The 23,242-nt window shown below is 40.1% G+C and overlaps 2 protein-coding genes across 2 annotated transcripts in view; both read right to left on the bottom strand.

The window, feature by feature from the left end:
• The window catches only part of med25 (mediator complex subunit 25), a gene marked incomplete at its 3' end in the record, with an annotated part of 34,297 nt that extends 25,512 nt beyond the window's left edge, over positions 1 to 8,785 (bottom strand). Inside the window, exons 1-10 of the mRNA XM_079253131.1 lie at positions 8,663 to 8,785; positions 5,726 to 5,860; positions 5,590 to 5,635; positions 5,351 to 5,475; positions 5,161 to 5,259; positions 4,028 to 4,148; positions 3,634 to 3,790; positions 1,504 to 1,628; positions 1,288 to 1,363; positions 775 to 1,028 (exon numbers count right to left, since the gene is read on the bottom strand). Coding sequence (XP_079109257.1) covers positions 775 to 1,028; positions 1,288 to 1,363; positions 1,504 to 1,628; positions 3,634 to 3,790; positions 4,028 to 4,148; positions 5,161 to 5,259; positions 5,351 to 5,475; positions 5,590 to 5,635; positions 5,726 to 5,850 — 1,128 coding nt within the window. The 5' untranslated portion in view covers positions 5,851 to 5,860; positions 8,663 to 8,785. The remainder of the gene's footprint in view (positions 1 to 774; positions 1,029 to 1,287; positions 1,364 to 1,503; positions 1,629 to 3,633; positions 3,791 to 4,027; positions 4,149 to 5,160; positions 5,260 to 5,350; positions 5,476 to 5,589; positions 5,636 to 5,725; positions 5,861 to 8,662) is intronic.
• A 9,510-nt stretch (positions 8,786 to 18,295) lies between these two features.
• The window catches only part of syt3 (synaptotagmin III), a gene marked incomplete at both ends in the record, with an annotated part of 33,543 nt that continues 28,596 nt past the window's right edge, over positions 18,296 to 23,242 (bottom strand). Inside the window, 3 exons of the mRNA XM_079252261.1 lie at positions 18,296 to 18,385; positions 21,446 to 21,575; positions 22,279 to 22,450. Of these exons, the coding sequence (XP_079108387.1) occupies positions 18,296 to 18,385; positions 21,446 to 21,575; positions 22,279 to 22,450 (392 nt within the window). The remainder of the gene's footprint in view (positions 18,386 to 21,445; positions 21,576 to 22,278; positions 22,451 to 23,242) is intronic.

Here is a 23,242-nt window from a genome sequence, read left to right as displayed (position 1 = left end):
ACACACACACACACACACACACACACACACACACACACACACACACACACACACACACACACACACACATATATATATATATATATATATATATATATGTATATATATATATATATATATATGTATATGTATGTATATATAGAATTTGAATCATTTTAGGCGTTAAGCTGTGACCTCTGGACAACCAGAGCTGCAGGTTTGTTGGACAGCGAGATAAGCGTCCACACGCTCCACAGAACATGTCTGTGCTTATTCATGTCATCCTTCTGGACATGTTGATAAAACATGCGCATCATGCACTGGACCACCAACGTGGAAGTCCAGCTATACACACACAGTACCTGCAAGGCAGAAGTCCGACTCTGCTCGGCTGCTCTGACAACACTGACCACAGACACACGTTTCCACTTTGTACTCATAGCTTGAATCTTGTAATAAATTCTTTTTTATAACCACGTCGCAGCCGGCCTACTCTCTGCTGGACAATTCCAGGCTCTCAGATCGGCTTGGAAACCCAAGTCTGGAAGGAAGTCTCCGACTCTGAAGTTATTCAGACACACACACCTGTCTGAACTGGTGCTTCTAATATTTTGGAAACACCACATCCAAGATGTCAGACACTGACTGATGTCAACCCTGACAGCTGTTTGTGTTGAAACACGACTGAAGACATCACAGTGTACGTCTGCAGCTGACATGTACCCACATCACACAGTGGGTTGGCGACCACGCAGTCGGAACAAGACCAGAACCTGATGAATATCAGAACTCTACCATGTTGGGCGGTGCTGACGGTGCTGTGGGCGGGTTTGCTGCAGGCTGTGGCTGAGGTGGTGCTTGCTGATTGGGTGCTGGCTGTCCTGTGGGCGGGACCGGCTGCGGCTGATTGGAAGGAACTTGCTGCGGCACGATTGACTGGCTTGCTGTGGTAACCGTTGACATGATGGCCTGACTGGGCTTCATCCCAGGGACTGATGGGATTGTCGGCTGACTGCTGAACGGAGGACACTGATTGGCCATTCCTGAGACTAGAAGTACAATTAAATAAAAAAAAATTTTTAAAAAGGAGGGATGTTATTTTGTCAACATACTATTAATGGAAATAACTTCTGTGAGGAACAAACAAAGGATTATTTTACAATTTGAGGTCTGCGATAAAAAAGTTTTCCAACAAAAGAAGAAGATACTTTACTGTGAAACACCAAGAAACAGTCATGCAGAGTATGTAAACAAACAAAATGAACCGAACGCTCGCTCGCTAAGGCCAGCCATCTACCGTCCACTTACAGTGATTCTTCTGGCTGTTGGCGATATTCACGGCCATCTGTGCGGCGACCTGAGCCGGAGTTAATGTGTTTGAATTCTGTCAGGAAGCAGATTAAAGGAAGACAATGCTTGTTTAAAGGTTTTCGCAGACGGAACATGAACTGAAACACAGCCAAAAAGCTGGAGGTGGGAATTGGCCTCCAGGGAGCCAGGCGCTGGTGGCTGCTTGTCTGGTACCTGATAAGGGTGGGTCTGGTTGATGGGTGGAGCGGCCTGCGGAGCTCCAACAACAGGCTGGCTGTTAGGCAGCGACTGGGGGGGGAGGACAGGTTTGAGCGGCCCTGGACCTCCACCTGAGGAAACTAAAGACAAACATAGAAAAAAGCTGAGTTTTTTCATCTTTCCACAGATATAAAGTGACGGACTTCTGTTCTACGAAGAGGAAAAGTGCTGAGAAATTCCTCACTCCTACTCACACACAGTGTAGCCAGCAGCTAATTATTCACCTTCACTTCTAAGGATGGCTTGTAGCCACATAAAATATGTGAAAAATCAACAACCACCATCTTCCAACTACATTTTTAACACAATAATTACAGGAAACTGTCCAAACTGCAGCAAAATAAATACATAAATAAACCCAGAAACATTCTGGGAAACCAGCTTGCTCACAATGAAAATAGCATTAAAAAAAAACAAAAACTTGACGTTTGCAGTCCTGAGAAGCAGAGAAAAAGTGTCTACCGTTCTGTCCAGAGTGTGTCTGGAGATAAGAAGCTTACAAAACGCTGCTGCCACTGCTGGGAAGCTACAAAACTCTTCAATTCTGCATGTTGCCGCAGATAACACACATAAATACTACAGCGTATGATAAGTCCCCAAACCCTCTACCTGTCTGAGACGCTGTGTGCCCATCTGTCTTCATAATTACACAACCCACTGTGTTCCTTTCTTTATATTTTTACACTCCGTAGCATAGCCAGCTAATGCTAGCAGAGATGTCTTCTTACTTGAAGCAGGAGATCGGTACCTGTCAATCAAAAAGACACGCCCCTAAATATGCCGAACTTCGAGATGAAATTACTTTTAAACGGGCGAGTTAGAAAAAAAATTCACTTCCCCCACAGTTGTCATGAAGGTAAACCTGACCTATAAACCTAAAATTGATTTTTGTTTTAGGCTGTAAACATGTTTAATCCTGCTGTGAAGTTGGTCTTTTCAACATGGGAGTCTATGGGGATTCACTCTGTTTTGCAGCCTCTAGTGGATGAAGGGGGAACTGCAGTTTTATGCACTTCCACATAGGCTTCACTTTTAACCACCGGAGGCTCCGTCCGTCTTTCATTTACGGTCTATGGGACACATTCACACCAGCCTTTTTGATTCGAATCCTTGTCTGTTTGTTCAGAAAGTCTGAGTCGTCAGAGGAATATTCCAGATTCAGATCAAAGAAGAGGACTAGATCCGCCTACAAACACAGAAATCAGACTACAAAACAAAGTGCATTGTGGGTTCAGTGCACAGCCCTGCCAGCAAACAGCCAAGACACAGTGTGTGTCAGACGTGGAAGAATCTGGTCAAAGTTCTGATAGAAGTCTGATCAACCAGACCACCAGGATCTGATGAAGCTTCATATTTTCTTGCCTCTGGTGGAGAGTAAAAAACACTGATTAAAAAGGTCTGATTAGTTTGCTTTCACGCTACACTTCCCAATCTCAGTCTGGAATAATGTATACTCCCCAAACTGAACCGAGTCTGCAAGCGGGCTGAGTCGAGTGGACTATCCTGATGGGAATGAACCCTAAAACTCCGCCTGCATTACAAAATTTCGGACTGAGGTTCAAAAGAAAAGTTTATAAAGTAGTTTAAAGACAGAAGGCTTCCAGGTCCTGCAGCCTCTCCAACCCGTTTTTCTGATAAAAGTTCATGTTTATGTTTTTATTGTTTACAGAGCTGATGTTGGTAACTTAACTTGGTTGTTTTGTTATGCGAGGATCAAAACTCGGAAATGATAAACCTTGATGGTCTTGAGGATGCAGACGTGGGCTTGGGTCCTGAGGACCTGGGCTCAGGTCCCTGGGCTGCAGACAGAGGTGAGGCGCTGTGGGGACCTGAGCAAGACCCCAAGTCACCAGACTTTTTCCTGACTGGTTCTGTTCAGCTTTGCTTTTCAACAAGTTGCTGACTTTGTCCAGTCACTGCTAACAACTTATAAACCATTATCTGATCATTCTGTTAGAAGGTTTTTAACAGAATGAAAGGTTTTTATCATCATGAAACGAGCTGAAACATTTCAGTGTCTATGGTAAAAAATAACTTCTGCATTCTGAATGAAATGGATAAATCGCTCATGAATGACTTTCTCACCAGGAAGTGAGATGCCTCTGACGAGAACCATGTGGAAGGGATCCTGACTGTAGTCAGGAAGGGGCTCGACCGCCCCCCCCACCGCAGACGCCCGTTCAAACAGAGACCTCAGAGCAGGCAGCTTCCGAGGAGCCACCACAGAAAAGTGAATTCCCCTCTGCAAAAGGTCAAAATAAAAGATGTGCATTAAAACAGAGTTAATGAAGCGATGCTGAAGTTAGGAAAGAAGTTTAACTTCCAAACTAATATCTGTCTGGAAGATATTTGGACGATTCCGAGTTCATCCCACTGTTTTATTACACAGAGGTAGGATGTCCCTTTTCTTTCAGGGCGTCAAGCATAAGCGGTGGAAAGGTGAAGCTAATGGGCGGGGCCAAAGCCACCAGTAACTCACATCTCGGATGATTTTGACCAGGTTGTCGGCCGTGCAGCCGGTGTAACTGACGCTCTCCACAGCAGGAAGCAGATAAGGAGGAGAATTACACAGCAGCACACACACTTTGTGAGTCTGACCTCTGCAACGGCACACACACACACACACACAAAGGAGTCAACAATTTTATCCCCACAAGAAGATTTTAAACATTAAACAGTAGACTTTTTCAAGGAAACGTAAATCCACTTTTAAATAAAAATTAAACTATTTATGGTTGTTTCTGATGAATATGAACAGAAATACTGATTATTTTCACCTTTTTGGAGGTTTGTCACTTCAACTAAAACCAACTAATTCTTAACAATAGAAGAAATTCTCTGTATTTTTCAGATAACTAAGATTTACTTTGAATTAAAAAAGCTAAAGTTAGAAATGCAGCGATATCAGTCAGATATCAGTCTGATAGTACATGCGCATAAAAAAGTGTTCCAATCCTTCAGAGCCCAATACCAGTGTGAAGAAATTAGTAAGTTGATGCAAAGACATTCATCTGAGGAAATTATGTACATTTTATTTAATGCATGAACACTTAAATAACAGCTATTATTGGTTTTATATTAAAAATCCCAACTTGTCATGGTGGTGAACTAAATCCACCAAAAAACACTTTTTCCTCCTTGTTTTTTATTAAGTTGATGATAGTTTTCAAGGCTTACATTTAGAGAAGGGGTGCCACAGTCCGGTCCCTGAGACCTACTGCCCTGAATCTTTTAGATGCAGTTTTTAGATAGATTAGGGTGGCTGTAGCTCAGAACAGTTGTCTTTCAACTCAGAAGTTGGGGATTGATTCCAGGCTTCCCCTGACTATGTGCCAAAGTGTCCCTGGGCAAGACACTGAACCCTAAGTTCCCTCCTGATGTGCCTATCGGGGTATATATGTGCGTCGCTTTGGATAAAAGTGTCTGCAAAATGACTGTAAAATAGAATAGAATAGAAACCTCTCACTAGTTGCATCTTGGAATCAGAAACTCCTCACATAGAAAACAAAGTACTAGTGCTTGGTTTTACAAAAATCTCAAGCGAAAATATTACAGCATCTTTGAACATGACAGAAGTCTGGGTGGCAACATGAAAGCAAAACAAGGCCGTACATTTGCTCTCTCATCTTTTTAAAGTCATCGAAAAGCTGCAAGGCCACAGAAAGTCCCTCTGCAATCAGGCTGCAGCTTTCGGCTCCACCTCCCATAAACCTGTCAGAAAACACGTGAAAAATAACCAAACTGTTTTTATGCAAATTCAGCAATATTACATTAAGTTTGCAAACAATTTTCAGCAACTTACTGGATGCTGTCGATCCATGAAACAAACTCGAAGGCAGAGCTGGTTGGTGCGTGACACTGGACGTATGACTCGGGAGCGCAGTCCACCGTGTTGAACACCACAAGACCGTACTGGGTTCCTCCATACTGCAAAAACAAAACCACAGGGAAGGTTTTACTGGGAATAAATCCATTCCAGCCACCTCCAAACCCAATGAGTGTTTACTTCAATGTAAAAACAGGAACCAGAGAAGAACTTACATCTCCACCAAAATCTGTTTCTGCCGGGGGCCCTCCGTTAAAAAACCTAAGGCAGGTAGGAGCAGAACAGAGATGCTGATTCATCAGAGCAGGAAATAAGTAACCGGGTAAATAAGAAGCATTTCAAGGGACTTACTCAATAGCTGGTAATATGTAGTTTTTCCTCAAAGATTCAAAGTATGGTCCAAGGTTTGCTGTTCCCTCAATGACAAAAACCACATCAGCTACCTGGTTGGAGCCAGGTTTACTGGGGGGCTCCATGACAACCGATCTGGATATTTGGAGGAGACAGAACTCAGATTTACGTGCGTGTTTAAAGACAAGCTGTAATTATACAGTGCAGGACAAATCTGGAGCCTTTTCTTTGTTTCTATGTCTGTCACTGTAATGTACTGAAACATGTATGAATAAGAAAACAGAAGAAAAGAAAAGGAGGATACACAGAAAGAATGACTTCTGGACAGCCACTGTTGCATGGAAACCGTTTCCAGCAAACAGAAGATGTATATCTCAGCTCCTGTGTCAGGTTCTTGTTTAGCCTGCCACTATCTTTTTCTCCTTTCACTTTTCCACTTCTAAAGGAACAAGCTGCACATCGCAGATAGGAGAGCTGGAGAATCTAATAGGGCTGTGAAGATGTGCTTTTGTCCCGATTCGATTCCGATTTTTTTGGGTGCCGATTCAGTTTAAATTGCGATTCTCACAATTCTTTGATATTGCTGAATTTGTAGATTAAAAACAAAAAAAATTGTATTAATCTTTTTTTTTGCTCGTCATTTTTCTTAATTTCAGTGTGGAAAAAACAGGACAGTAGACCGACCATCATTCTGCTGCTATAATACCCTAGAGGACAAGTAAAAAGATCAATAAAAACTATAAAAAGGACAAAAACTTTATAGTGGATTAATTTCATTTATTTGAAAAACAAACAAACAAACAAACAAAAAACTATTTAGTTTTGTTAAACTTTTTAACAAAAAATCGATTTTAAATTTGTGAAGCATAAAAATCCAAATTTTCAATTTTTCAATTTGATTTTCCCACCCCTAGAATCTAATAGGAAAAAATTCATGAATTGGGATCTTTTGCTTCACAACTTTAAAATATTTTTTTTGTAAATTAGTTTTTTTCAAATGAATAAAAATAATCCATTAAAAAAATTTTTTTGGGGGTCATTTTTATTGTTTTTATTGATCTTTTTACTTGTCTTCTTGGGCATTATAGCAGCAGAATGATGGTCTGGCTACTGTGTTGATTTTTTCATAATCGAAATTAAGAAAATTGACGAGCAGAAAAAGATTTGCACACGTTGCAGTTTATATCGAATCAGCCCTTATAATTTCTCAGTTCTTTCAAGCTTATAGAAGAACAAAGTTACTTAGAAAACTAGCACATTTTGTTACCTAAGTGTAATGATTATGAATTAAAAATCTGTTAGAATCGAGAATTGATTCTAAATCGAATCGTCGCCCCACAAATCGGAATTGAATTGAATCGTGAGATGTTGTTAGATTCACATTGCTAAAAAAAATGTTAATGTTTGTCTCACGGCTCTGAGAATCCCCTTGTTAGTGAAAATAAAATATAATACATGGCAGGTGTCCCCTGTTCAGGATGCTGCATTAGATCTGTGCTGTAAAGAAAATATCTGCACAGCATCTCGGAAGCAGCAGTCCCGACGTTAAACATCCCAAAATAATGACGACAAACTATTTATGGCTGCTCTTGTTTGGTTTTTATTGCAGTTTTTAGTGCAGACCATTTCCTCCTGTCTTCCAGATGAATGAACTAACTGAAACACACACCTTGCAGTAATCTCACATGACTCAGCTTTCTTTTCAAACTAAGATTACAGCAACAGGCCTTGAAGCTGTGAAGATATACTTCATTTATTTGGGGTTTGTCATGCAAGAAAGCAGGCAGAAAAAATAAGTGATGTATTTAAAAAAAAAGGGCTAATTTCCATGAAATGTTCTAATTGTTGGACTTGTAGACGCCACCAAAGAAATGGGACTACACAACAGGCTACTCATACAAATGACCAAATCAGTTCTTTGCTAAGCTGTGTGAAGACACAGCAACATCGGTTCATCCCAATGCTGCTTTAGTAGCTGAATGATTCATAGGCAGATAACCAACACAACATTCCCCGGAAGGGGTCAGGTACAAGGACTGGACTGAAATGAGAGATAAAGCAGCCAATGAAACGGTTCAGGTCCTCTTCAGGAAGCCTGGAAAACTGCTCAAGACCCATAGACCGTATATGAAATACATGAAAATATCTAAATGAAAACATCTTTTTATATACAGTCTATGTCGAGACCACTTCACTAAGCCTTGAAAGAAATCAGAAACTTTCTTTGTACTACAACTGAAAATTAAAATACCACAATCAGAGTGTGTATGGGATGTACTGAGCCCATTTTCAGGCCATTTGCACTTTTTTTTTTTTTTTTTTTAAATATCTTTTTTCAGTGTTTTTGAGTAAATATATTGTTTACATGTGTTTTATTGTATTCATTCATTCATTTTGTAAGAGAGTGAGTGTGATGATGCATGTAATTAAACAGTACACTATATTTCAGTTTCCTTTGGATGAATAAAACTCTTATCTATTTATCTGTTGTACTATCATTTCTAACTTTGGTACAAACTAGCATCCACAAGTCTGACGACCTGAATGAGCTCCCAAGATATAAACCTGTGGCAGTTTTCTAATGTTTTTAAGGCAGAAAATAAACTCAATTCAATCACATCATTATTGTAAAACCCTAATAGCTTATTAAACACTTGCAATGTTTTAAACCAGCTGCTGTTTGTTGGGTCGGGTCATTTAAAAGTTAGCTTACCAACAAGCTCAGGTTCAAGACAACTCGTCTACAACTAATATTATTAGTTTATTTCATATTGGTGCGGAGGTAAAATACAAGGAATAAAAGCCAAAGCTAAACAATGAACAGCTGATTTTTCATTTAACATTAGCTGCCTTGGTCACCGTTAACTAAGTTATTGAAGCTAACGCAGATTAAACGGCCTTCATCTACTTGATAAGCCAAAAGTGATGCGGACCAACCTGCTGCTGGTCGTCGTCAGTAGGTGCGTGGGATCCCTTAAACATAAATGTAACAAAAAATCAGTCTGATTTACACCTAAAAGCACAGAAGATGATATGCGTCTGTTGTATGTCCTGCGGAAGTGACGCCATACCACGCACGCTGATGGCAGTTCTTCTTCGTCGTTTATTTTGATGACGTGCAGACCACAACAACAAAGCTCGGCTCGCAGCGCCACCTCGCGCAGCTTTCAAAAATATGATGTGCTCTTTTTGTGATTTGACATGCAAAATGTGAATGGCTCATATTGAACTGGTATTAAGGCAATTTGATCTAGATATTTCATGTACAGGAATGAACGCTGTTTCTTTAGTTTGCTTTGTGTGAAGAAGGGGGAAATTATGTGTCTCAGATCTCTGGTCAACAGACTACTGACTTTTATCCAGTTCAGAAACACAGTCCAAACTTGGATGTGACAGTGTGTAATTGCTGCTACTGGAAGGATTTAGAATCTCATGTTAGACAGGCTCCTTCACTTTCAATTTAAATATTTTTTATAAATGCATTTTAACTCCCTGGTCTTTAATTCACTGTGAGAAGTTAACTTTGAGTTTAATTGACATTTTTGTAACCTTTTATCATTATTTCTAATTCTTTTATTGTTATATTTGTAATTTTTAAAAGTCTTTTTATGTCTTTTAAGTTTAGAATGTGTTATCATTTGATTTATTGTGCAGCACTTTGGTCGTCTTTGCTGTTGTGTGTTTTAAATCAGTCTGTATAGCATGTTAAAAAAAAATTGAGCAATGAAATTATCCAGAAAATCAGAGGGAAAACTGACAACATGTTAAATTAGCAGCTTCATTGTGAAGAACTGCAGTAAGACTGTAACATTTTGTATTGAGAGACTTTTTAAGTAACCACTCCCTGTGGAAAAACCCTGGAGATGAATGCAAGTTTTTCTAATTTTTTTTACCATTTTTTCCTAAATTTAGTAACAAAAACCATTAATCAGGCAATTACAAGTCCTGCTTCAGAAACTTACCCTTCCTGATGGCTGTTTATGTTCCAGAGCCTGGCACCCTCGCTGAGGTTGCTTACTGATGAAGAAAGGATTAATATGTGCCTTCAAAAGTTTAACTGAAGCTTAAAGGCAAAGGGTCATCACTAAATATCTCTTAAATTAGACCTCAAGCCTAATGTTTGTAAAAGCCCCGCCAGTTGGCATTGTTCTTGAAGAAAGTCTGTTCCTGCATCAGCCTTAAATCCATCTAATAGCCATCCTGAGGCAGACAGAGCAAGAGGTCAACAGAGGCGATCCTTTAGAGTGAAACAGAGTATCTACACAGGACATCCTGACAGGAAAAAGATCTAGAAATACAAAGCTGACATTTACAAACTACAAAGTGATAAATCCCCGAGAGCATATCTGACAACGTGTCCTCATGTGGTCATTTGAAGCACAAATATGAGTCTGAGAGGGTAAAACAAAAAAAAAAAAGGATAATTGGGCAAACTCTTTTCTGTACTGTATCATACTCTCTATGGTGGAGGTCAGATTAGTCCCAGAACATGTATCCTCAGTGATGCATGGTTAAAATGGTGCCGCTGTGTTTTTAGAAGCCTGAGCAAGAATGCTGGAGATTCAGATGCTGTTGATCCATCTCTCCAGGAGATGTCAGCAAATTTCTACAAGCAGCACAGCAGCTACTTTACCGTGATCAGAGAAAAGCCTTCACACTGTACATTAAAAGCCTCTTTTAAGAGTGTCAGCATGCCTTTATAAATATTTATATTGTGTTAATTACAGAAAACGTTCTAGGGATAACAGCCATGATGACTATAATTTCCTTAGTTAAAAAGACAGTTTGATCTTTGCAATATTTAAATGATCATAAATGATTAAATTCAATTTGATACTTGACAGACTGAACTTATATGTCAACTGGGTTTCAGACTTACATAACTTCATTTTCCCGTTAAAACTCAGTCCACTTAAAGCTTTCAGTGATGAAAAGCAGAGAAAAATCTGCAGACAGATTCTTGTTTTGCTTTTTTCATTGTTTTTTTTCTCACATCATGTGAACACTTGTTCCATATGTTGATCATGATATGATAAAAAACATCAGTTCAGGATTTCCACTCAGTCATGCACACGTGTGCCCATAAATAGGTCCTTGATTGGCAAGTTAACAGATTGGAGCAATACACCAGTGGCAAAACCTGTGTTTTTAACACATCAGCACACTTTTCCTTGTTGGTCCAATGGCGTTGACTCCCCTGTGGCAACGCCAGCCAGCTCAGCGCAGCGTTCAGCAAAGAGGCTTCAGAGCTGATCAAACTCAAAACCTCCCACAGAATCTTCTTTATTAAATCAACTCAAATTCTGATGGGAAAACAATATGTGAGCTGAAGCAGCTTTGCCATTTGGATGCCAGTCAGCGAGGCTGGTTTCTGCTGCTCCAGAACAGTTGATCTGCGTGAGGGTTTATGCCCAGGGCTTCCCTCTGCATGCAAGCCCACCTTTTTATCCTGACTGTGCAACATGGCCATGTGAAAGTGACAGGATGGATTGTGAATGTTTTGCTCGTGCGTGTGTGTTTGTGTGTGTGCGTGTGAATGTGCCTGCATGTGTAGGCACCTCCTTTACGTCTTCCTCTGATGCTTTCTGCTGCGTGGAGATACATTTTGTGTCTTGCAACTTTGAACTTCCACACACACACACACACACACACACACACACACACGATGCAAGCAGTTGCCAAGCAATTACAGAAAGCCTGCTCCATGGGTGTGCCTTTGAAAAGTCAGACAATGTGCTCTTTCTCACCGTGTATTCTATTGTTTTCTTCTGTCAGAGAATGACATAATACAATATGAATGAGAAATACGGGACCTCTGTGCTCCATGTCTGCAAGGTCCAGGTGGTATGATAAAGACAATTCATCTCCTGACCATGTTACCCAGCTGGGATGCAGGGGGCCAGATGGTCTTCTCACAACAGGTAATCACAGCCAGCATGCTGATACACTTAGGTCCATATAAATGGGTTACCAGACCTACACGGTGAATTTGAAATTCAGTGACAGCATCCTCCACTGACACGACTCTGTGCAGGAACAAAAGAAAGATCAGAAAAAAAGTAGTCCTTCATATGGTCTTTTTATTTTATTTTTTTTGTTTAGATTTATTATTTATTTAGTTCACAAATAACAGAGATGCTATGTCACAGGATGTTTTCCCTTAGTTTCTGTTTGTTAGGTGAATACCAACTCCTTCCTTGAAAGCAGTTTACAGAGAAGGTCAGATCTCGGGGCTCCGCTCATGTATTAATGCACCGTTCACCCTGCAGAGGCAAGCTGCTTTAATACTCTTAACTGGTTGGAGTTTCTGCCTGCGTGCTTTTATGCAGTGCAAGAAAGCATGCATTTCATTATTTTGAGAGGTTTGGGGTATTATTTATAGTGTTGGAATAAAATGTTCAAAACTGTATACGTGGAAAGGTAAGTGGCTGTATAGTTTGGCATGCCTTGGAGCAGCACTTTTCAAATGAGATGTTGGAGTTTGACTTGCAAAGTCTTTTCAGCATGCATGAATAAGGGGGAGTCGGGTTTAATGTCAAAACATAAAGTGAATTTTGAGGTGTTATGTAAGGATGCAGATTTGGCTGCATGCAGCTTGTCCCATCAAGTAGCAGGAACAGCAAAGCTGCTGCATTCATCTTCAGCGGTGCAAGGGAAGTCATTATGTATAATAATCAGACGAGTCAACGCCTTGCTGTCAGCTTTTGGGTACCTTCAGATAAATGCCTCCAGCGTGATGCAAGCAGCTCTAGGAGGCACACACAGTGTCTAAGTTTCTCCCCCCACCTCCCTTCTTCTTTGCCTCTTTCAGCTCACTGAACTGAGTGAAATGTCTTTCCGACTAAATGATTTTTTTTTTTTGTGCACGGTGGGAAAGTTGCCATGGAGACAGCAGTTCACCCCCAGCCCCTCCTCTTTTTTTTCTCTCTCTCTATCTCTCTCTCTCTCTGTGTGTCTACGGCATTACAGCCATGCTAACTGGCACGTTGTCACGTGTGAGTCTGCGATGGAGATATGTGTGTGTGTGTGTGTGCGTTCCCCTCTTCTTGAATTGTTAACACTGTCAGTACACTGCAGGTGCCCCATGATGAGTGTGTCTATATACAGAGCCTTCCTCCTCCACCTCCTGTCTCCACTTCTCCACACGTTCACACACATCCTGCATGCATGCAGCCATCTCCCCTCTCTGCTCCAGGTTTTCCCATTTGTGCTCTTCCTCTCCTCCTCCTCCTCCTCCGTACAGGCATTCTCCCGCTCTTCATCCTCTTTCATTTGTTTAATCCTCTCCTACTCCTCCTTCCCCGTCATCCTCCCCCTTGCACATTTTCTGAGCTCGGGCTTCCTTCTCAGTCTGCCTTCTGGTGAAGTGCCGGAGTTGCAAATTGCTACTGGTGGGCTCTTTCATTGTAAAGTCAGATAATAACCCGCATGACAAATAATATGAGTAATTTAAAAATAAAGCGGCACAAAGCAGAAGGAGGGCAGATGTAGGAGTGCAGAGAGGGCGAGCAGCCGCGCTCCAGTTTGCATTCAGACAAAATGCGGCCACAATAAAGAATTCATGACAAAGTGGTTGAATAATTACACACGACTTAATGCAGAGCAGAAATTCAGAGACCTTGGTGCTTTAAATGAGAAAAGTTGAGTTTAGACAGCTTGTGTCCAGGTGGAACATGCTACTTTCCCAATCCCTGACTGAAACGCTGAGGGCGTAACGTTGCATGTGAAGCACACTGACTGGCCTGTGTGACAGCAGCTTCATCACCCCCCCCCCCCCCCCCCCCCCCCCAAACACAATTAAAAGAAGTCAGAAACAGAAAGCTGGATGATACATATCCTTTATTTTCTTCATCGTTGTTTCAGCCACACTGTTACTTACACATTAGTCGGCATTCTGTGACCTGATACAGCTGTCCTGACTGAAACAATCGCCCTGACTGAACCCCTCACTCGAATTCTCACCATTAACCAATAAAAAAGTAAACCTCTTGAATAAATTATATATATATATATATATATATATATATATATATATATATATATATATATATATAAATAAAAACAATTGGAAATCAACAAAAAAAAAAAAGGAATACCAATTTGAGAAAGATAAATACAGCATAAACAATGTTATTTCATCGTTGTTGTTTTTGACCACAGAGATTAACAATTGCAAGGTCTCCATTAAGTCGTCATTAGTAGTATTAGTATCAAGTTCATTGTCAGATTTTGCTCAAAGCATCACTTATATAATTTTCATTGCATCAAGTTGACATCATTCATGTTAATATAAGCATGCAAACATGTTTCCCCATCACCATTCAGGACGGCACAAACAAGAGAAGGCAGCGAGGGAGGAGAGGGGAGAAGATGGAGGGATGGGAGGAAAAAACGCAGGAGCTGGGGAAGAGAAGGAAATTGGGAATGGATAGGTGAGGCAGAGGAGGAAAGGCAGGGATTGCTGGAGGAGAGAATGAGTAATCAGACGGTAATCAGGCAGACAGAAACCGAAAGAGGGTGAGGGTGGGCTCGCTGACAGATGAGGGAGGACTAGAAAACGGGGGAATGTGCTGGTTCCACGATGAGCTTCGTAATCTATCACAAGGCAGTAACACAAGAGCTAAACAGGGGAGACACGAGCAGGGAGAGAAAGGCTGGGAGAGAGGGAGAATTATGGGGCCTCTGGACCGATGGATCGATACCATATCTACTTATACAAGCTGATCAATAATCCCCCCATCTGGCAAAACACAGAGAACATGGAGGACGAAGCATCCCGTGTACCTGCTTTCCTTGATCCAGAGGTAAAGAGAAAGAAACGAGAACCCCTCAGAAACAAACACACTCCTGTGTGAAAGCATGTTAGTGTGTGAGAAGATTAGAGAGAAGTAGCTGTAGTGATGTGCTGGACCGTTGCCGAGGTTACAGTAGTAGTAGCAAGGACAGACATGGCTTTATGAGTCTGTATCGCTTTACACAGGAAGTGCAGAAGTTTCAGGCGCTTGTTTTTCCACACCACCACCTCCCTGTTGACTTGCTTTCAGGGGATTTAAATTTGTCTTTGGCCACAACAGACGAGCCTCATACGTTTTGTTTTTTTGGTTTTTTTCCCTTCTAAGAAATGAATCAAAACACACCCAGCAGTTTTTTTTTTTTTTTTTTTAGTTTCAATCCCTACGCCATCTGATTTTTCCCTTGGACATACAGTACACAAATTACTGAGAGAAGTACACGATCAACACAGTTACTTACATCAGGCAAAGGGTCTGAGAGGAGAGGAGGGCTGAGTGACTGGCAGCTGAGTTCAGACACAACATAGACAATACAAACTAATGTCTATGAAAGACAGTTTCCCCACCTAGTGCAATGAGGCACGAGTAGTACACACACACACACACACACACACACACACACACACACACACACACACACACACACACACGCATTTTCTCACACGCGCACATAAAATAGCTCCTTTTAAACACACAAGACAGAAGACACATTTGGCTCCGAGACAAGCTTTTCAGTCCATGGATGCCGGAGATTTGGAGGGAGTGAGGACAGAAAAAGGATGAGGGAAGTGGTGAGCACACACACACACACACACAGGGTCACACAGGCACACATCCATACTCACACACACACACACACGCGCGCAAACATGCACAAATACAAAACAAACACACCCACAAACACAGAAACACTCACTGATAAAAGCAACAAGGACGCGTGTGTCCTAAAGTCTCGTCAGGGACATGATGAAGACACTAAAAAAAAAATCTGATCAGTTGAAGCGTGGTGATTTTTTTTTTTTGTTTGTTTGTTTGTTTTAGAGAACAGAAAATCTTAAGTCCTGAAATGATAGAAAAATAAGAGAGTAGTGATATCCTTCCCTGCAGGAGTGCACTCCAAATAGATGCTGGTCCGATCCCAAACACAGGTTTTCTCCTTTTGTTTGCTTGTTTTTTTTGTTTTAAATAAACCTGTTTGGGTCTAGGAAATGTCTGGTGCTTCGGCCTGAAAGCCAAGAACACAGTCTATGTCTCTCTTGAGCTCAGATCATCACATCTTTCGTGGACGGTAACAATGGTATGAATAAACTCATCACACAAATGACAGAGGAACATTATTAAAAAAAAAAAAAAAAAAAGATACTGAAGAGTACCATGGGGACCAAGACAAAGAGCATGAGGAAGAGGGACACATTTCAAGGTTGCTAACATGCTCAGACCGATGAGTGTGTCTTCATTTTTCACTTCTCTTGACATCAATAATGACCACTGGACACTTTGTCGTTTTGTTTTTCCCTCTGGGGAAAATAAGCATTTTTGCTCTGAAACCAGAGGGTACGAACCCGAAGGCGTCCAAAATGGCCTGGAGAGTCCACCATGTGTGAGATGTTTAGTTAGTCCCGGACAGTATGGCACATACTGTACACCAATGTCCCAGAATGTCTTCTCGGTAGTCTGTACATGAAGCATGAGCCTTTGGTCCTGGTTGGAGTGACCATTCTCTGATGGCTTTCTTTTTTTTTCTTCTTTTCTTTTCAAGAGAGAAAAAATTTGTCACAACACACTCCCTTCTAGATGAAATACTACACTAATTCGAAGAGCACATGAACTACACACATACTACAAACTTTGTGTATTTGTGTGTGTGAAAGAGAAGAGTGTGTGCGTCTCCTTGCTAAACCCCAAAATTACACCTGATACCGGTCCTGCAGTGTCGTTTAATGTCCGGATGTCTTCAGTCTGATGCTCAAAGTGTAGCTTGTGATGGATGTGCTGTTTTTGTTTATTTGTTTGTTTTGTTATATTTTGTTTTTCTTTTCTTTTCTTATCTTTTTTTTTTTTTTTGCCCCTTCCGGCTCGGCAGAGACAGCACAGGAGTTGGAGTATTCATGAGCAGGAGCGAAACAGCACTCGCAGTTAGACACTAGCAGTGTCTCCGCGTCTCTCTTTCTTTGATGGAGAGAATTATTCACAGATGAGAGGAAAAAGGGAAAGTCTGGAGCTGTCGAGATGATAATGACCTAAGGAAAGAGGGAATAAGGGAGAAGAGGCAGATTAAGCAAGCGCGAGACAGTTGAGGGGGGAGAGAATATATAAACAGCATGCAGTACTGTAAGTCTGTGAGGAGGAGGAGGAGGAGAAGGGGGGATGCATTACATAACCCATAACATCTAGATTATACAGATGCTACTGCCTTAGAGCTCACATCTGACAACTTTACAGCCTCCGCTTTATCACACACTCGCAGTTTGGTCATGCTTTTTAAGACTTGACTCGATTTTTCTGTGTTAATCTTACTTGAGAGCATCTCTCGCGACGTACGTGGTTGCACGCTGTACTCAGAGTCCAAGAGAGAGCATGCGTTTAACGGGCTAAAATGAAGGGGATTCTGCATTGTTCGAGGAGTGATGGCACATTTCAGCAATGATTGCACTCTTCTGGTGGGGGGGTCAGGGAGTGTGTAATAGTTATGAGTAGCCACTTTCTAACCTGCAGATGATCTGAGTGCTCATAGAGAATCAGATGTTTACTCGTGGGTGAGTCAAAGCTACACTCTGATTATGACCACTTGAAAAGCTCATTTTCCAACAAAAAATATATATGTATATATGCAGCACATCCCTTCTGCCTTGGACAACACACAGATTAGGTCCATGAAATATGGTTGATTTTGCCACATGGTGCTGCAAAATGATTGTCTCACAACATGCACCATTGCTACAGAATGTTCTGCTCTTGATAAACAGCTGATACATAAGTAAATACAGTGTAAATAACCTCATTATAACCCTCACTTGTGCTGTTATCTTTTTATTTTTCAGGTCTGGAATGTTTTAAGTATTGAAAAGTCACTTCTCTGATGGTTTTATTCTAGTAGCTTTTAGCTTTATCTTCCTTTTTCCTAAACTACGGTCAGAGTGCCGTGACTGCTCTGTTGCTTGCAGAGAAAACACGAGCCATATTTACATGCATATGCATGCAGCACAGGTTTGAATATAAATCACTGTAACTTGTGCAGAGCTGCCTGTATTTCTGCAAATTGCAGAAGAAGAAGAAATGGTGATTTGTAATTTAAACAAAGGCACATGATGCTATTATTCCAATCTTATTGACTTGAGATTCACTTGCCTTCAATATTTTTTTTTATTCTTTTAAAATGTAATGCATTCGCGTCACATATCTGATAGTTCTGCTTTTATTTGCCTCGTTTTCACAAGTTGGAGATTAACGTAAAGTACAGGACCACACAAAGTTGATGTACGTCTGAGGAAACAGGAATGTACAATGAGGATAATTTTAACCCGAAGTATGTTTTTCATGCATGTCAATTATTGCTACAATCAACATAACCAACCCGTTGTGACTGGATGAAATTTTGATCTCAGTGACAAACATCCGATCAATGTGCTTTTTGACACATTTTTTCTTATCAGACTTTTGATCTGAATAATTTATTCCATGTAAACATGGCTACTCATAAATACTTCATACAACCCCACCTAAAAAGAAATAAAACAGCCCTTTAATATAAACAAGAATTCAGCTGAGACTCACCGTTTTAATCAGAATGAGGACTGTCCACCACAATATGCGGCTTTGGGGAGGATGCTGTGGCGGGCTTTGACACAAATGTTCCAACTGCTTTTTCCTGCGAGGAAGAAGACATTTAATTTATGTCTCATTTAAAATAAGCACTTTTTATTCTTATGTAGAATGAAATGAATTTATTATATAATAGAAACTACTTCACCGAGGCTATTGCAGCTACATTATCACCCCTATTACAGCAATTATAATTAGCCTGAACAGCGTTGAAATGTTGATAAACTCAAGTCATTTACATAAAAGGGATATTTTATGTTAACATTCAAGATAGAGGTTTAATGAATAAGCAGGAAAAAGCCTTAAACTAAGATGTTATATAGGAAAGTATAGCAAACGGCAAATTAGCTTAGCATTGAGACTGAGAATGAGGAAAAAGTTCATCTGGCTCATCAGAAGAGATCAAAACATGACTTTCCTACATTATTTTTTTTTTTTTTTTGCTTGTTAGTACAATCTCACTCATTTATATTGTGATTGTCTCAGAAGATAGTATAAAAAACCCCAAAAGATATGTCTTTTTCATGTTTAGTTAAGCTAACTAGCTACTGCAGTAAATCATCTCTCTCTGAAAACAACAAAAAGCTTGAACTAGTCTTGTATTTTCATTTAACATGTTCGTTTAATTTACTTTTAACTCTGCAATGAACAATGCGGTCACACACCAAAATGTGTCAAATTGTGTGAGCCCACAGCAAAAAGGAAAAAAAAAAGCTAACAAGCAAATACTGAAAAATGACCAATGCTTCTAAAACAATAGGCGGTGAGAAATTACCATTCCACAGTATCTGTATATTTAGTCTGGCACATCTTTTTGTAATTTGTTGTTTCCCGACTGTAGTGTAAAAATAATCATGCATATAATTTTGGTTGGTTTTAGTTGCTTTACAAATCTTGACAAATTGCAGGAAAGTTGCTGCCCTGTTAAAACGTTAACTGGGAATGTGACTGATTAATTGATCAGTTACTGGATTTGATTGTTTTTATAAACCATATTATAAAATGTAAAATAAAAATAAAATGTCCTCCTGTAAATTTGGTTGTTACCTCTTGTTCGGCATTTCTAAATTCACAGCACATTTACTGCTGGTGAGCAAGCTTTACTCTGCTCATTATTCTCTAAACTGTAAAAGAAACAGATCAAACTTTTAACACTGAATGGCGTTGATGTCTGGCATCATTGTCACCCGTCTTGTTGTCGCTGTCTTACTGCTCGTACCAGACTGAACAAGCTGCTTACAAACACTGCATTTCACATTGATTTCAGTCGCAGATGACAGGTGGTGCAAATTAAAGCAGTAAAACTATAAAAAAACAACAACACAACACTCAAAATTTGAGTTTGAACACTGCCAAATGATTAGAACGTCAATATTTACAGACAGCATCTTGTTAGAAATTCTACCGCTTGCCTCAGACTGGCACCTGCACTGACCCATAACAGCTGAAAACGTGCCAAAGAATACATTTCTGTACGAGATAAAGATGCTCATCTATAAGTTGAACGGTATTACCTCTATCAGAACTACAGCAGTGTCAGATTTACTTGATCAGAACGTGTTTTTATTTATTGTAAAAATAAAAAACAATCTATTTATCAGAACACATTTAAGAACACATTACTGGTACGTACAACAAGGAGAACTTTTAGTAAATTAATCTGTGGGGTTAAATTGTGGAACAGCTTGAAGGGAACGCTCAGGACATGTCCAAATATAAACCAGTTTAAAAAAAAGTAAAGAAATGATTGTCATGAGGTATAAAAATGAAGAGGGTTTATGATTTTCACTGGGTGTTACTATTTAGTTTTGTTATCAGGGTACCTCGGTGTTATCTTCAGTTTTGTGTATGTTAGTAATAATGTTTTAGAATATTGTCATAATTAATCAGTATGTTGATATTAGAAATAATATATTGATAGGAAGCTAAGCAATCGATTATTTATAATTCATTAGGAGGAGGGGTGCGATAATATACGTTTATACTTCCTCCCACTCCTTTTCAGATATGTAAATAGAATATGTATTTCTTTATGTATTATATTTATGCCTTTTCCATAATGTATGATTATTGTTTGTCTTTTACATGTCTGAAATAAAATCCTAAATTATATCAGAATTTTAAAAATTCATAAGATTTCATGATATATAGCAAAAAGAAAAAATAACAGTTAACTGGGTGTTTTTTTTATCTTGATTCGAAAATTATTTTATCTTCGAATATATTGATATAAACATTATTTTCTACAGCTTTATTTATTTGTTTGTTTTTTTTTTTTTTTAACTTTTTTTAAAATTTGCAATCAGTAAAGCAACATTTCCAAAAGGAATCTTTCTGCTCTTAAACAGTTCCTTTAATTATGTCCACATCTTTTAGATTCTTACTGTTTGCTCAGTGGTCTTCTTGTTTTTGCTACAAAACTTCAATAATTCAGCATTATTAACACAATAACTGAGTCCCTCTTGTGCTAAACTGTGAAAAATGATCAGAAACTTGAATGTAATTTAACTTGCAGCATGAAGTCTGATGACAGTTATGTGAAAGATGGAGTTTATTCAGTGAACTAGACAATTAACTGTGTTTTTCCATCAGTGTGAAACAGCCCAACTCGAACATTTTAAACAAGGTAAAAAGCAGTAGATTGGTAACAATCACTCTTTTAAACTATTCTATGTACGCAAGATGCTTTAACCAACTGGGTAATTAGGGTCATGAGTGAATTACCCACCCATGATCATCAACAAGTGTGCTTGCTAGTGACCCCTAATTTGGCTCATTTGCACTGATCTTGGCAGATTGCAGTGGTCATTATTGTAAATGCATGTTTGTAGATCACCTGCTAAACTAATGACTCACAGATTTACTCTCCTACAGAATTCTCTTGTCGCTACATGGAATTTATTTTATTCCTTTTTTAAAAATACGTCTTGTCATTATTTTCATACCACTTTTTCTTTTGTTGTCAGTGCTGCTTCTTCTTTCACTGCTTGCTTAATAATCATCAGATGTGACGCTCAGCACCAAAAGCAAAACTAGCACATATCCAGGACACGTGCTTGCACGCACACGCTAACATGAGTGCACACATGCATGATCATGTGCTCACCTCAACAAGCTGATGCCAGTGCTCTATTGGTTTGCGTGGATTGGCCAGCATGGCTGCCCAGTGCTCCCTTCCAGGACCTTCAGCATCGCTGCCCACACGACACATCCCTATAACCTCGTTATGACCGATGCTGACACGCAGCGAGGGATGCAAGCATGAAAGCAAAGATGAAAGAGACAGAGGTTTTGAAAAAGAAACAGGGTGGAGGGAGGGATTTATATATATACACACACACACACACACACACACACACACACACAGTTTATGTTGAAGGAGAGAAGGACTGCTGGTAAGAAACAGGTCTCATTTATCAACTTTGAGCTCTGGGAAAAGAGTACAAGAGTTGAGGAAGAACATTGAACAGCAGCTCACAAACACACACTGACCTGGATAAAAGCTTAATGTCGGCGGGGATGCAGGCAGACATACAAAGCACACACCTACAGAGATGCCAAACGGTCGGCAGACTATATAATCGAGAGGCGGTGCATTTATATCCAAACACATAAAGCAGCCAAGTAACGCTGCAAAGAGCAGTGAGATAAATATTGGCGGGGGTTACACATCTTCCTTCTCCATTAGCATAAATCATGCTTATTCATGAGGTGCCCATCTATGTGAAACAGGGATCATCCACCAGGAAGCTGGCTCTTGAGAGGCCCTCATCGTGTTTAACACAGCCGCAACACCATCAAAATGCGACAGCCCAAAATCAACACCATGCTGCATGTGCAAAACACGCATTAGATAAACAGCTACTTGACGGTAATCATCAGTTTGTTCTTAATGCGCCGGGAGCATGCGGCAATAAAACAACACGTCAGCTGGCTCACCAGTCATAATCCATCACTGCGATGAAGATAGAGACGTTTTCTATATTTTCATTGGGAATGTCAAACACCAGAGCCTCGTTGTACGTAGGATTCAACGTGTTCTTCTTAATAGAGGTCTTCCTCTTTTTTAGCCTTCGCCCATCACATATCAGAGAGGCCTTCACGTACGGGTCTGAAAGAGAAGAGGAGGGATGGGAAGGAAAAGGTGGAGTTAAAATAAAACTCGGGAAAGCAGAGAAAGGAAGAGAGAGAGAACAAACTGGAAGATGGGGAGTAAGTAAGAATAAGATAAAGTTGTCACTCCTGCTCATGCACTTGCATTGTGTTCACAGGTATCCGCATCTATAACGCATGAAAAGGCATGAAAATCAAGTCACCTTAGCAAAGCTGGATTAAGAACACAAAGGGAGAAAAGCAGCAAAGGTGGAATGGCTTGGGTTGTGTGTGCAACATGTGCAGCTCAGTGTCTGCAGCGCGGAGAAATAACACACACACACACACACACACACACACACCCACGACTCAGGTGTTGTGCTGCCTGTAAGCATCTTATAGCGCTTCAATCAGGGTTACATCGATGGCACAAGGCAGTCATGGAGGGATTTGATGGAGACTTTGAAATGCAGACGGCAGGGATAACACAAGCATAAACCTCCTGTATACAGTATGAATATCAGCCGAACCCTGCTGCTTCTTTTCCTGCAGAAACGGAGGAAACTGCAGTTGATTTTACTTGCAGAAGAACACACTGCTGTTCACTTCTGTGCCTGTTGTGTTTGAAACTCATTTTACACAGTTAGGTAATGCATTCACGACTTCTAAAAATGCTTCTTGAAGAACAATTTTCACACTTAAAAGCAATCAATGCAAAGATACGTCGAGAGTATTTTCGCTTCAAATGCTTTGTTTACTCCCAAGTTGTACTTTCTCTTCTTGCTCTTCACTCTTCATATGCTTAACGCAA

This window comes from Telmatherina bonti (genome assembly GCF_933228915.1).
Source record: "Telmatherina bonti genome assembly, chromosome: 14".
Lineage (NCBI taxonomy): Eukaryota > Metazoa > Chordata > Actinopteri > Atheriniformes > Telmatherinidae > Telmatherina > Telmatherina bonti.
Note: the sequence above shows the minus strand (reverse complement) of the source record. Positions and strands in the feature narration are given on the sequence as shown.